Consider the following 14,025-nt stretch of genomic DNA (forward strand, 5'->3'; position numbering starts at 1 on the left):
ATAAGAGAAATGACAAATATCACTGCAGAAACATAGGAATAGAGTTAGGTTAGGTTAGAATCACAAGCTGAGTGAGGCATTTTCAAGCTGAAATGTTTGACAGAGTAATTTGTCCAGAGAATTCAATGAGAATGAAGTCTGGCAAAATCAGTGCTCAGCTTTGGAGAACTCAGGGAGGAATATCAGCAGTGTGGGAAATGAAGGTCCTTTGCCTTTTTGTGTGGATGTGTCAGGTTGGTTTACATTTCCTTTATATAAACTCTGTGGCTCTGTGCATCTTTGAACCTGAGAAAGATAAAGGCAGCATACAAAATGGTGATTTTAGTAGTTACAACCAAAAAGCAGGTCAGAGATTGATGTTACTAAATAAGAAAAATACCTAAATGTGGACATAATACTGTTAAAAACAATGACTTAGATCATAGTCTCTTATACAGAATAGACAACTGCAAATAGTATTAATAGTAATCATAGTAATTGTTTTTTAAGTTTATTTGTTTATTTTTGAGAGAGAGAAAGCAAGCAGGGGAGGGGCAGAGACAGAAGGAGAGAGAGAATTCCAAGCAGGCTCTGTGCTGTCAGTGTAGAGCCCTACACGGGGCTCAATCTCATGAACTGTGATATCATGGCCTGAGCAAAACCAAGAGCCGGATGCTTAAACGACTGAGCCACCCAAGCACCCAATAATTATGTTTTAAAGTAATGTGTCTTTCTTTAATTAATAACTTTATGCAACATAATGATGAATCATCCCAACATATGACATAATGAGCAATAATGACTCATCTTAGTCATTCTCCATATATGGTCTAATTTAGCTGGTCCCTACAGGTTTTGAGTAGTTGCTCTCAAATATTAGTTACATAAAAAGCACTTAATGTGCTTGATAAAATTCTATCTTTTGATTCAAGAGGGTTTGAGAATTAGTATTTTAACAAACACCCTCATGTGATTCTGACACAGGCGTGAAGAGGTCCTACTTAGAGAAACATGGCCTTAAAAAAAGCTCTTTAGTGCTACTTTCATTTTTTAAGCTGGTGTTCTTGCTCCCTCACGTGGTCCAGTGCGGAATTGCATATTTCAGAATCCTCATTTTCACTCCTTAGAAGATAGAGCTCCACAATATATCTACCTATTATCTAGCCTTTATTTAGCCTTTCTATAAACCTAAAAATGCAAGCACAGAGTGAACATTCAGGTCCTTACATGTAAAGTAGATGACTAGAGAAGGCCAAAAAAATGTCATATGAAAGCTTCCACAATTTACAAATGCTGTGGCCAAAACATTGCTTTGTCTGTTTTTTTGTTTGTTTGCTTTTGTTTTTTTTTTTTTTTTTTTTTTGAGAATTTTAAAGGAATCTCTGTAGAAGAGTACTGAAGAGTTACTTGGTGGGAGCATTTTCATGGACCCAGTGTTTATTCTTTACTTGGTTCTCCCTCTGCATCTTTCAGGATTTAGAAGATTTGTTTTTAAAATGAGACAGACCCAGGGTCTTCCCTGTTCATTTGAATTTTTCATCTGCCAGTATTTTTTTTGGGGGGAGGGAGGTGAGGAGGTGCCAATTAAGAGGATATAATTGATAAACATGTGATGAAGGATGTATGGAGTAAAAAGGGGTAAAAACTCCTTCTTATTTCCCTTTCTTCCTCCCTGCCTTCTAGCAGTCATTCAACAGATATTTATTAAAACCACCTGAGAGGCTTTATGGGTGGTGTAGTGATAACGGGACACCATTTTTATGAACGAGAAGAGAAATTTAGTAAACCAAAGTTTGTAATAAAGGGTCTGTGCTCTAAATGTAGGGCAGGCTATCAATGCTCAGAGGCAGGGGAGATGGATGTAAGGGGTGGGAGAAGGGTAGCCATTGGGCAAATCCTAATGCAGAAGATGGCATCTGAACTGGAAACCCCCAAGAATGGTTACTTTTTAAAACCTTTGTGCAACTGTATTGTTGTCTTACATATCATGCAATTGTCTGTTTTTATGGTGGGTCTTCTATTCATTTATTCAATACTGCTCGTGTGTTAGCCAGTGTGCTAAGTGTGGGTATATAAAGTTGAGGATTGTCTTGTCTCTGTCCACACAGAGCTCCCATTCTAGTAGTGGAGACTGACAAAAATAAACTATATAAAAATAGATTAAAGAATTATAAATTAAGGCACAGACTTTGAAGAAAATACACAAGAAGCTGGGGTACAGGATAACTTGGATGCAGTGTGATAATATCTGTTCTGAAGGAGGCTGGGGAAGGCCTCCCTGAGAAAATGGAAGCTGTCATGTTTACTGAGTCCAATTCTATTTTAAAAACTTTTCTTGTATCAACTATGTTAAGCCTCACAGCTCCATTGGAGAGTGTGCCATTACTAAACCCATTTGAAAAGTGAAGAAACTGAGGCACAGAGACATTAAGGAACTTGACACATAATTTGTAAATGGTGGAGACTGGATCCAAGTCTACACATCCAGGCCCCACAGGCTGCTCAGAGCCATCTCCTGTCAAGGCAGAGGAAAGAGCCTGCACAACATCTCTGAGACAGGCAAGCACTTGGTGGTTCAGGTTCTGGGAGAAGATCTGCGGGAGACGAGCGAAGAGACGGAGAGAGCTTGAGGTTGGAGACAGAGACACGGGTCTGGTCCTACTCTCTGAGAACAGGGTAAGGAGGTCTAGACTGCATTTTAAGTACAGTGGAAAGTCACAGGTGGGTTTTAACCAAGGTTTTTAAAAAAGTAACTCTTGGTGCAACTTGGAGAATGGACTACAGGCAGGAGACGTGGTAGGGGGACTAGTTCGGAGGAGGTCATACAGTTTGGCAGTAGAGGTGGAGAAGAGATTCAAACAGACTTTGGAGGTGGAATGAACAGCACTTCACATGATGGAGAGCCCCCGCTGCATCCTTCCAGAAGTGGCTGGAGGCGGACACACCACCCTTCACTTGGAGTGTGGGCTCTTTTCAGCCATGTGCTAACACAGAGCCCGATTTTCAGCATTAGAGACAGTCACTGAATGAATTGAAAACAACAGAATATGAGAGCACTTAAGTAGCTCAGTTGGTTGCGCATCCGACTTCGGCTCAGGTCATGATCTCAAGGGTTTGTGGGTTTGAGCTGCATGTTGGGCTCTCTGCTGTCAGTGTGGAGCCCACTTCAGATTCTCTGTCCCCCTCTCTCTGCCCCTTCCCCGTTCTCTCTCTCAAAAATAAACATTAGGAAAAAAAAAAAGAGAACAGAATATGTTATTTACCCTAGCAAAATAGAAAAGATGGTTCAGAGAGAGGTCTTTTTCTGGTGTAGTATGTTGATTTCACAGATGAGAATACTGAACTCGGGGAAGGTAGGTACTTAATTGCTTAACTAGTTAGCTGCTGACTTGGGAGTAAAATACATGTGCTTTTCCTTGATCCCACACATGCATAACTTATTTCTATTTGTTTCTACTTGAGACAGACAAATTTAACTTACAAGTTGATTTCCCACCAATTCTAGGGCAATGGATTACTTTATTACAGGCCGAGCACTTTCTTAATTATTTACTTCTTTAATTTGGAACGGTTTCCTTTGAAGGCAACCATTCCCATTTTACAACACATGGTGAAATGATATTCTTGCTGGGCAATGCCCTTCTCTCCTTATGTATGGAAAAGGAAGACACAGGAAAGGACAAATCAATAAGCTCACCTCTCACGTGACTTACTCACCGTCTCTACCCTCATGTTTGCCTGTAGGAATTCTTGCCCTTGATTATAAGAAGTAGCCCTGGTGTGAACAGGGCTTCAGAAAGGGTCAGGGAACTTCGGAACACTGGACTACAAGGAAACTGCTCGAGGCAGAAAACATGAGGAGGCTGCATTTAGGCAAATGTCTCCTTTATCCACAGCCAATTTGGGTATCCACGAAGAATTTCGTATTCTGAAAGGAGCTAAGCAAGTCCTAGAGGGTTCAATTAATCTTACCATGGCCCTTCTGTCCAGTGAAAAATATTAAGTTATTTTGCAGTGCTGAGTGATTATTTGCCAGCTGAAACTTCAAGTGGAATTCATAATCGAAGCCGATGTCTGGGATCCGTGAATAAGCCAGGAATGAAGTGTATCCAAAGGCATCTGTGCCACTGAACCTGGGCTGAGTAATATTAACAGCTGTGGAAAAACCCAAACCAAATAGTTAAAATAAACCTGCACATGTACTTGTAAAAGGAGGGCAATGTTTTGCTGATGCATCTGGCCGGATAGGCTGTTTACTATCACATTAATGAGACTTAAGTGCCCTTCAGCATTGAGCAACTAAGTGACTCAATGGGGAATTTCAAAACCAGAACAAAGAAAGTGCAGTGTTTTGAGATCCTGTATATAACCCTTTCCCTTGCATTGCCTTCCTACATAATGAAGAATTTACTTAAAAAGCAAAGCCCTATATTGTAGGGTAATTTTAGAAATAAGAAAGATCAGCAGCAGCCAAAGTATTGGCCAAGGTGCTTTGTAAATGTGATTTGGCATTCAAACACTGGCTATGACTTAAACAGGAATTCACAGCTTGACACAAACTGTGCTTTTCTAATCCTGCACTTCTGGAAGAGACAATGCCATACGTCGGGGTGGGAAAGGCAAGAGATGGGCAGGAAACAGATCAGTTTCCATCACCATATTGTTAATGACCAAAACTTTTAAGTAGAAATCTTTGTTTAAAAAAATATGTTTATTCTTACTCTGTTAAGATGCTTGTTACAAAATGAAAGCATAGACTTCAATAGGACTGAAACTGTAGGGAGATTTAGTAGAAACAGGAAATGGTTAAAAACGAAGTTCAAGAGCCAGTGTGGACAAAACAGAATTTAATTGAGAGGTACTGCTAACCAGCTAGGCTCTTTTCGTCCTGCCTCTAATCTTCTTGTCTCCAACTTTGCTCTTTTATTGCTGTTTTGTTTGTAAATAGTCCCAACTGGCTTTTATTTCCCCTCTCCGAGAGGACTATAGGAAACAGGAAGGGGCTTTTGATCCCGATCCCTGTCTGTTAGGGATGGTATTCCTGGATTAAAAGATGTTCCTAGGAGTTATTTTTATTAGTTTGAGACAGCTTGATAGAGGGAAGAACTCCTTATTTTGATTACCTTATATTGCTCCTTTCTCAAGAGATATTGGCTCTCCCGGGAAGTTGTAAAACTAGAAGTTTTATAAGCCTTAAGAAATATCCTCACTCTGGTGATGCTTAAAACAAAAGAGCTTGTTATGTTTGGTTATAATTGTTTAAACAGCAAATAACTGTGCTATCCTGAGGAAAGTGATCCTACTTATTGGAGGCTTTTATTTCTGTTTGTTTCATGTAACCATTCAAGTAGGGTAATGTGTGGAATCAGCCGAGTAAGAATTTGCTAAAATCTTATCAGTTTATTCCTTGGGATGCGTGGTCTCTGATGTTATTTTTCCTCAAAAGTCACCAGAATCTGAAGCAAGAATTTGAGACATATCACATCTTATCTTTATTTTTTAGCTAATGAAGTAATATATAGTTTGTATTCCAGAGATATTAAAGCTGTTCCTATCCGGGATTTCCCTTGGGGTAGTATTGTACGTATAGTAGTTGAAGGAAATGAAATGTACTGGCATTGAAACAAGATAAAAAACTAACAGAGTTTTGATGTTGCCATTAAAAACAATAGAATTCAACTACACTTAGTACTAAAATAAAGGAATTTTGTTTTTTTTAGGAAGGACTTTAAAAAAAAAACATTTCTTCTTGTTAACAATTTACAACTAGGTCTACTTAAAGTTTTAGTACATTTAGGTTAGATCAAGAGATGTACATCTCAGATGCACCTCACTGTCAGATGCTGTGCTAGATGCTGGTAACACAAAGATAATAAAGCACGATCTCAAATCCCAAGGAACTAGTGTGTGGTCAATTAATTTATCCAAATGAACTGGATGGAAAGTGGAGTTGAAAGGTGATAAGAAGCAATTCACCTGGCAGATAAAAAGGAAAGATCATTTCAGGTCGAAAGAACAGCATGTTTCCAGGCGGGGAGGCCCAAACAGCATGTCATAGAGTATACAATTTTAGAATGAAGTATAAAAAGGAAAAGTAGAAGCGAATGTAATGAGATAGACAGGGGTCAAATTATGAAGGGCTTGATATTTTCTCTACAATCTTTAAGTGGTTGGGCTATGGTCAGAGTTGCCTTTTAGAAATGTCATCTAGTGATGCAATATGAAGTTTGGATTAGATGGAGAGAGCTGGAGGACCAAACTTGGTTAAGAATGAAATTAGGGGCACACCTGGGTGGCTCAGTCAGTTAAACGCCTGACTTCGGCTCAGGTCATTGTGGGTTCACGCCCTGCATCAGGCTCTGTGCTGACAGCTCAGAGCCTGGACCCTGCTTTGGATTCTGTGTCTCCCTCTCTCTCTCTCTCTCCGCTCCTTCTCCCCTGCTTATGCTCTGTCTCTCTCTTTCAAAAATAAATAAATGTTAACAAAAATTAAAAAAAAAAGAATGAAATTAGGACTTTGATGACACCAAGTAATATAACAATGAGTTAAGCTTACACTGAGTTGTAGATGTGAGGAAATTTACAGGTCATTCAAAAAATAAGGGGATGTGTGATATTTATATGAACAGTGAATAGAAATGTGACACAATTTCATACAACTGAAAAGAAATGTGACACAATTTCAAATACTGAAAAGAAGTATAATGTATACTGAAGACTGAGGATAACCATGCCCACAGGAATGGATGTGTCACTTCCCCGGGCATTTCTTAGTCTAACGCTACACTGTCAAATAATGTAGCAACTCACCACATGTGGTTGTTGTGCACCTGAGCTGTGGCTCAGCTGACTGAGATGGGCTTAGTATGGAGAAAAGAATGTGAAATATCTTATTAATAACATTTTATATGCATTAGATATTGGGTTAAATAAAATATATTATTAAAATGAATGTCACCTCTTTTTACTTTAAAAAAAATTTTTTTTTCAACGTTTATTTATTTTGGGACAGAGAGAGACAGAGCATGAACGGGGGAGGGGCAGAGAGAGAGGGAGACACAGAATCGGAAACAGGCTCCAGGCTCTGAGCCATCAGCCCAGAGCCCGACGCGGGGCTCGAACTCACAGACCGCGAGATCATGACCTGGCTGAAGTCGGACGCTTAACCGACTGCGCCACCCAGGCGCCCCTACCTCTTTTTACTTTTAAAAATGTGGCTACTAAAAAACAAAATTATAGAGGCAGCATTCAACTGAATAGCACTGCAGAGAGAACCACATATCTCTAGGCAGGTAGGATGTTGCTCTAAACCCTTAGTTGTGATTTACTTCAAGGCGCTTTGTCTTGTGGCAACTCTGAGCCTGTGAAAAGATAGGGCTTCTAAGGGAAAGAATAGGAATCAGGAGAAGGGGCCAAGGAATGTCTAGCCCACTTGTGAAGAGTCCCCTGTGTCCTCATGCACACTGTCTCCATTACACTTGATCAGGCAGGAGAACATCGAGGGACCCAGATTAGAAAAAGAGGGCATTCAACTTTACAAATGATTCTTTTCAGTTCTTGGAAGTAAACCCTTTATGATCTTCAACCAGGCAACATTTGGTTAATTTGATTACTCTATTACACAAATTCCCAGATCAGACTTCTAGAAGTGTCAGTCGTCATCAAATCAGTAGATTGAACAGATTGTAATGAGAATATTTTAGGGCTATTAAATGAATTTTTTTCTTTTGTAATCCCTAGTTGCCTCATGGTCTCCATATGTGAACTTCTGCATTTTTTTCTTCAGTTCTTTTAAAGTTACAGCAATAGATTGGGACCCTGAGGAAGGAAGGGGGATGCTGGGATTTGAGCTAAATATTAATTATTTAGTGTGTGGAAGAAGGGAGCAAAATCAGTAACAGCAGATTGGGATGTTTCAGGCAGTCGAAAAGTCTTATGTATCTCAACATCACCTAGGGTCATTAAAAATTCTACAAACCTTCAATGATGGGGGAATGTCATAATCTTTTTTATAATATAGCACTTGGTTGTAGGCTCAATGTAGAATCTTTGCACAACATATTACATTATGCTTACAGAATACATTTTAGCAAAAATTACCATAACAGAAAGGTACAAACTTCTGTCTTCTAGAAAATTTGCCACGGCAAAATTTTCTCATTCCCAATCAGGACAGAGAAATGATGCATTGTTGTTTTGAATGCAACTGTATTTTTCTCTCTTTTGAGAGAGAGAGAGCACGAGTCGGGGAGGGGCAGAGAGAGAGGGGGACAGAGGATCCCAAGTTGGCTCCACCCTGACAGCAGAGAGCCTGATGTGGGGCTCAAACTCACAAACCGTGAGATCATGACCTGAGCCTAAGTCAGACGCTCAAAGGACTGAGCCACCCAGGTGCCCCTGTATTTTGTTCTTTAAAAAATATTTTGTAGTTAGTTCTTTATCTGGATTATCGATGTTTTATGCATAGAAGTGACCAAGAAGAGCTACTGGAAGGTGGGTAGAAGACACATATGGAGCTCAGATTGCATAACGCCTTTCAACTCTGCAATCAGCGATGCCTCCTGAAGCCCACTGGCTGGCAGTGACACATGAGGTACTAATATCACCTCACATTTTGAGGAGAGGCCACTGGAGACTGCCGGCTCAGACTCGATTTTGGATTTCCTCACTTTCTATGTAAATTTGAGCAAGTAAACTTCTCTGTTTTAGTTTCTTCGTCTCTAAAATGAGGATAGTTAAGAGTATCCAAATTTTGTGTGAAGAATGAGAAAAGCATGTGGCCTTAGGAAACACATCTGAGCTAACCACAAATCTCCAGTGGGCAAGCCTCTTGTGCACTCTCTGCCGTCCTTTTGACATTTTCCCAATTGAGTCACTAAGGCAACTAATTTACACCTCCTCTTTCCCCCTCTAACATCTAACATTCAACGTCTCTCAATTAACGATCTTGCTTCTTATTGAGAAAAATAAACTCAGAACAGAGAACTACCCCATCTTTCCACCATCAAATCTTCCCCGTCTCAAATCTTTCATCTTAACCCATGTGTTCTGCCTTCTCTCTGGTTACAAAGCTGCCTGCCTGGATATTGGATCCACCCCTCATTTACTCAAGGACGTTGTTTCAGCAATTCTTTCTCATTTCCCAGGAGACACCAAACTCTTCTTCTCTACTGAACTAAACATGCTAAAATATCTCCATCTGAAAAAACTGCTTTTCTCAACTCCACATTCCTCAGAAAAACAATTACTCCTTGTTTTTCTGCTCATCATTCTAGTAAGGCTCTTCTAAAGAGTATCTGTGTTGAGTTTTTCTTCTCTGCTCTGCTCTTTCTTTTCTTCCTTCCTTTTCTTCCTTCCTTCCTTCCTTCCTTCCTTCCTTCCTTCCTTCCTTCCTTCCCTTCCTTCCTTCCTTTCTTTTTCTTCTTTCTTTCTTTCTTTCTTTCTTTCTTTCTTTTTCTTTCTTTCTTTCTTTTTTCTTCCTTCCTTCCTTCCTTCCTTCCTTCCTTCCTTCCTTCCTTCTTCCTTCCCTCCTTCCTTCCTTCTCTTTCTTTCTTTCTTTTTTCTTTCTTTCTCCCCCCCCCCGCCCCGTTTCTTTCCCATTCACTCTTGATTTTATTGCAGTCAGGTTAGCATCTCTCTTTCCTTTGAAATTTCTTATGTGAAGGTCACCAGTGACCACCATCTTTTTACATTCAGTGCCAATTCTCTGTTTCCTTCTTATTCAATGTCTCAGGAGCAGCTGACATAGTTGATTATTTCTTTCTCTTGAAATGCTTTCATCTTTCCTCCCAACCAAATCTCTTCCCCAGTCTTCTCTTTGTTCAGAACAAAAACTTATCATAATCTAAATTGTTTCTGTCTCTGCCACCCCAACCAGTTGACTGGAAAATCCAGCTTATTTTCAAAATATATCTTCACTACTTCTCATCACCTCCATCAATACCACAAAGTCCACCGCACTATACACTCTAGCCTGGACTACTATTTGCTTCTTTTTTTTTAAATTTTTTTTATTAAAAAAAAATTTTTTTAACGTTTATTTATTTTTGAGACAGAGAGAGACAGAGCACGAACGGGGGAGGGTCAGAGAGAGAGGGAGACACAGAACCCGAAACAGGCTCCAGGCTCTGAGCAGTCAGCACAGAGCCCGACGCGGGGCTCGAACTCACGGACCGCGAGATCGTGACCTGAGCCGAAGTTGGACGTTCAACCGACTGAGCCACCCAGGCGCCCCTACTATTTGCTTCTTAACTGGTCTCCTTTGCCACCTTTGTCCCAGGCAGTCTTGTTTTCATATTGAAGCTAGTGTGAACTTTTAAATATTAATTGCACATTTAAAAGTCCTCTAGTGTTTTCACTTTCAACCCCAACTCTTTAGCATAGCCTCAAATTCCCACTCTCCGAATTTATTTTATGCCCATTTCTTCTTGCTCATTCTGCTCCAACCTTGCTAATCTCTTTGTGTTTCTTAAGCAAACCAAACACGCTTCCAGCTCAGGCCTTCTGCTCCTCTAGTTTCTAATGCCTGGAACATATTCTCCCCCCAAAGATGCATGGCTTGCTCCCTCACTTCCTTCAAGACTCTGTATAATTATCTCCTTTTCACAGGGGTCTTCTTTGACCATCCTATTAAACTATTAATTCCTCCTACCCCTATCACTCTCTAGTTCTTTATCCTGCTCTGCTTATTACAGCCTAATTACATAATATGCTATTTGTTCATCTTTTACTGTTTCTCTCCCCAGTTAGATTTTAGGGCTCATCAAGGCAGAGAGCTTGCCTGTCCTTTGCCAACTCCAGGGTGTACAACAGTGCGGGGCTCAAGTGGGGATGGGATGCACCTTTTTTTAAAAATTTTTTTAATGTTTATTTATTTTTGAGACAGAGAGAGACAGAGCATGAGCAAAGGAGGGGCAGAGAGAGAGGGAGGCACAGAATCTGAAGCAGGCTCCAGGCTCTGAGCTGAGGGCACAGAGCCCAACACGGGGCTCAAACTCACGGACTGTGAGATCATTGACCTGAGCTGAAGTTGGACGGTTAATGGACTGAGCCACCCAGGCGCCCCCAGGGATGCATCTTTATCAAATGGTTGGGTGGGTACATACAAAGGGCTTACCATGGTGTTGAAAAAACAGGGACACTGATAATGCTATTTTTCTGCTGTTAATGTTTATTTAATATCTTATGTTTATGTTCTTATGTCATTAAAGAAGGAATTGGATCTGCTGGAATAGAAACAGAATTTCTGTACCATCACCAATGCTAACCATTGCTTGTTTGAATTTTTTTTTTTTTCATTTTCTAGTGATTTGCTTCTAAAGAATAAGAATATTTCTGGATTTTTACAAAGATATTAGCATCTTAATTCTTCAAGTGTGGGCAAAAATTCAAATAACATATTCCATACTAATACTGAAAATCAAGGAAGAGACCCCAAACTTCACAAATCAGTTGTTTTTCATAACTGAGTTGAGTAAATATAACTACAGTATCATAATTTTTTTTCTTTTAGGGGCACCTGGATGGCTCAGTTGGTTAAGTGTCTGACTTCAGCTCAGGTCATGATCTCGCAGTTTGTGAGTTCGAGCCCCACATCAGGCTCTGTGCTGACAGCTTGCTCAGAGCCTGGAGCCTGCTTCAGATTCTGTGTCTCCCCCTCTCTCTGCCCCTCCCATGCTCATGCTCTGTCTCTCTCTGTCTCTCAATAATAAATAAACATTAAAAATTTTTTTTTCTTTTAAAATTGCTTTATGTTTAATATTTGATAATAATGTCTTTTTGAACTTATAAGATAAAAATACTAATTATGTTTCTTGGGGAAATTGATAGTTTTTGACAGAAATTTTTGACTTTTACATAACACTTGATCTTAGCCAAAAGGCCAAGAAGTGATGACTTTTACATAAAAAATATCTATATGATTCCATCACAATCTTGTTTAAAATTTAACAAAATGGACTTGAGAAAAGTTCCTTAAGTTTATTAAAGAATTCTTAAAAAGGTACAGTGTTTTCAGGATAAACTGTCCTGTCTAAATCTATTTTTCTGAAATAAAGCTCATTGTTTTAGTTTTATACAAATACAAAAGACAAAAAGAAAACTAAATAAAGCAGTGGTTGATTTTTACTTGGCTTCTGTTTTCTATATGGGCTGTTGTAGATAACCTTTAGCAGACTGGACACCAGGGAGCGCTGACTAGTGAAAATGCGATTCAGTTCTTCCTCCTCTATTATGTATTTTAATGAAGCAAGCAGATGGTAGATGGATTTTCCCCTGGAAACTGCTGATTTGAAAGACTTCAGTATGCCAATTTTGCAAGCATGGTGTTCAGCAGCATTGACTACTTCGAAATATACATTTAACATTGCCAGGAAAAAATTCATATACCCTTAGGCAGATGGATACAGTTGCAAAAATACAAGACTACTGCTTGCAACTCCAGCTTTTTTTGTAGATTTGGGTGTAAACATTTTTCTTCTCTCTTTGTTCTAACCTCTTAGTAAGACAGCAATAGATTTAGCGCCATATCCTGCATAAATGCAATTAGGTTATAAAATCATATACATGATCGCTGTGGTTTCTATTTCTGTTGTTGAATAAGCTCCTTGTCAAGTATGCTTCTACACTGCTCAGCATTAACATTTAGAAATAAAAAAGTGGTAATCTACAAATGTGATTTTCATTTAAAGGGAAGAGAAAAGTAAGTCTCTTCTGAGGTGTTATCAACAGCATAGGTGATGGTGACTTGTATAGAAAACATACACTTACCTATTCTTTCTGAACTCAAGATGACACTCAATACCTGAATAAAGTCAAGCTCTCTATTCAAATGGATACAGTATTCAGTCCACCCTCAGGTAAAAACATGAAATAAATATCATTGGTTGAGTGCCAATTCCTGCTTATACTAAATCATTCAAACATTCTGTGTAGATACAGAATTCCACCATTCTCACTTCTCCATCTAATTGTCAGAGAAAAGTTAAGAACAAACAGAATTTTACATAAATGTAGGAAAACTGATGAAAATGTGGAGCATCATCATGTCCACCAGCAAAAGAAATGGTAAATGATCAGAATCCAAAGCAGCACATTCTTTTTCGATGCATAATTCTTAGAAATTAGTGCCATCTTCTGGCTTCTCAAAGTACTGCTTTCAACACAAACCAGATAAAGGTAGCAATTTTACAGTACCATGAAATGTCAAAAAAGAAGAAAAATCTCCAAAAGATACAGGTCACATTGTAGATCTGCATTACAGTTTGTGGCATAAACATTGACAACGGTGTCAGGTATCACGTATCTATCATTCACATTACATAAACAATGCAGATTTGTACTGGATTAAAATATGCTTTGTAGTTTATTCTAATAAAGTAAAATTCCCAGATATCACACACATGGAATATTTAAGAACTGATATGCTTGGAACACTTTTGTCATTCCTAATTCATGTGTGTCTTCATGTTAATGGATTTTTAGTTAAGAAATTAAGAAACATCGAGGTTGGAGTGGGTCATCATTCAAGTTCAGTGAAAAATTTTAAATACCTTTTAATCTATTATTTTTAAAGTCATGGATATATAAACACATTTTTATATACTCCAAAGTAATAAAAATAATAGCAATGATACTATCTACTATGTTCTAGTTGCTAGAGTTGCCCTCTCTGAATTATTTTATTTCTCATAGTGCCCCAATGAGATTTCTTACTCTTATATTCTATCTTACAGATGAAGAAACTGAGGCTCAGAGAGGTGAAGTCACACAGCTAAAAAATGGCAGTCAGGATTTGAATACCAACACATTTGACTGCAAATCAAATGCATATTTGCATTCAAATGTGTTGGTAATGATCTTTCTTTCTAATGATGGCTGTGTTTTTTTTAATGATGGCTGGGATATTCATGACATTGGTTGATTAAAAGCTATTGGTAGATATTTATATTATTGACGTTCCCAAATGGACTTCATACAAATTTATCTTATTTCCTTCCCCAAGTCTTGGGCCATGAACTCATGAAAATTGATAGTAATCTTATATTC

The 14,025-nt window shown here is 38.8% G+C and overlaps 1 protein-coding gene across 2 annotated transcripts in view; it reads right to left on the reverse strand.

Moving 5' to 3' along the window:
* The window catches only part of LOC123608563 (protein eyes shut homolog), a 363,718-nt gene that overhangs the window by 83,478 nt on the left and 266,215 nt on the right, over nt 1-14,025 (reverse strand). Inside the window, exon 7 of one of the 2 annotated variants that reach the window (XM_045498668.1) lies at nt 3,952-4,134. The exons of the other annotated variant lie outside the window; for it this stretch is intronic. Coding sequence (XP_045354624.1) covers nt 3,952-4,134 — 183 coding nt within the window. The remainder of the gene's footprint in view (nt 1-3,951; nt 4,135-14,025) is intronic. 2 annotated transcript variants of the gene reach the window in all.

Source organism: Leopardus geoffroyi, chromosome B2, assembly GCF_018350155.1.
Source record: "Leopardus geoffroyi isolate Oge1 chromosome B2, O.geoffroyi_Oge1_pat1.0, whole genome shotgun sequence".
Classification (NCBI taxonomy): Eukaryota; Metazoa; Chordata; class Mammalia; order Carnivora; family Felidae; genus Leopardus; species Leopardus geoffroyi.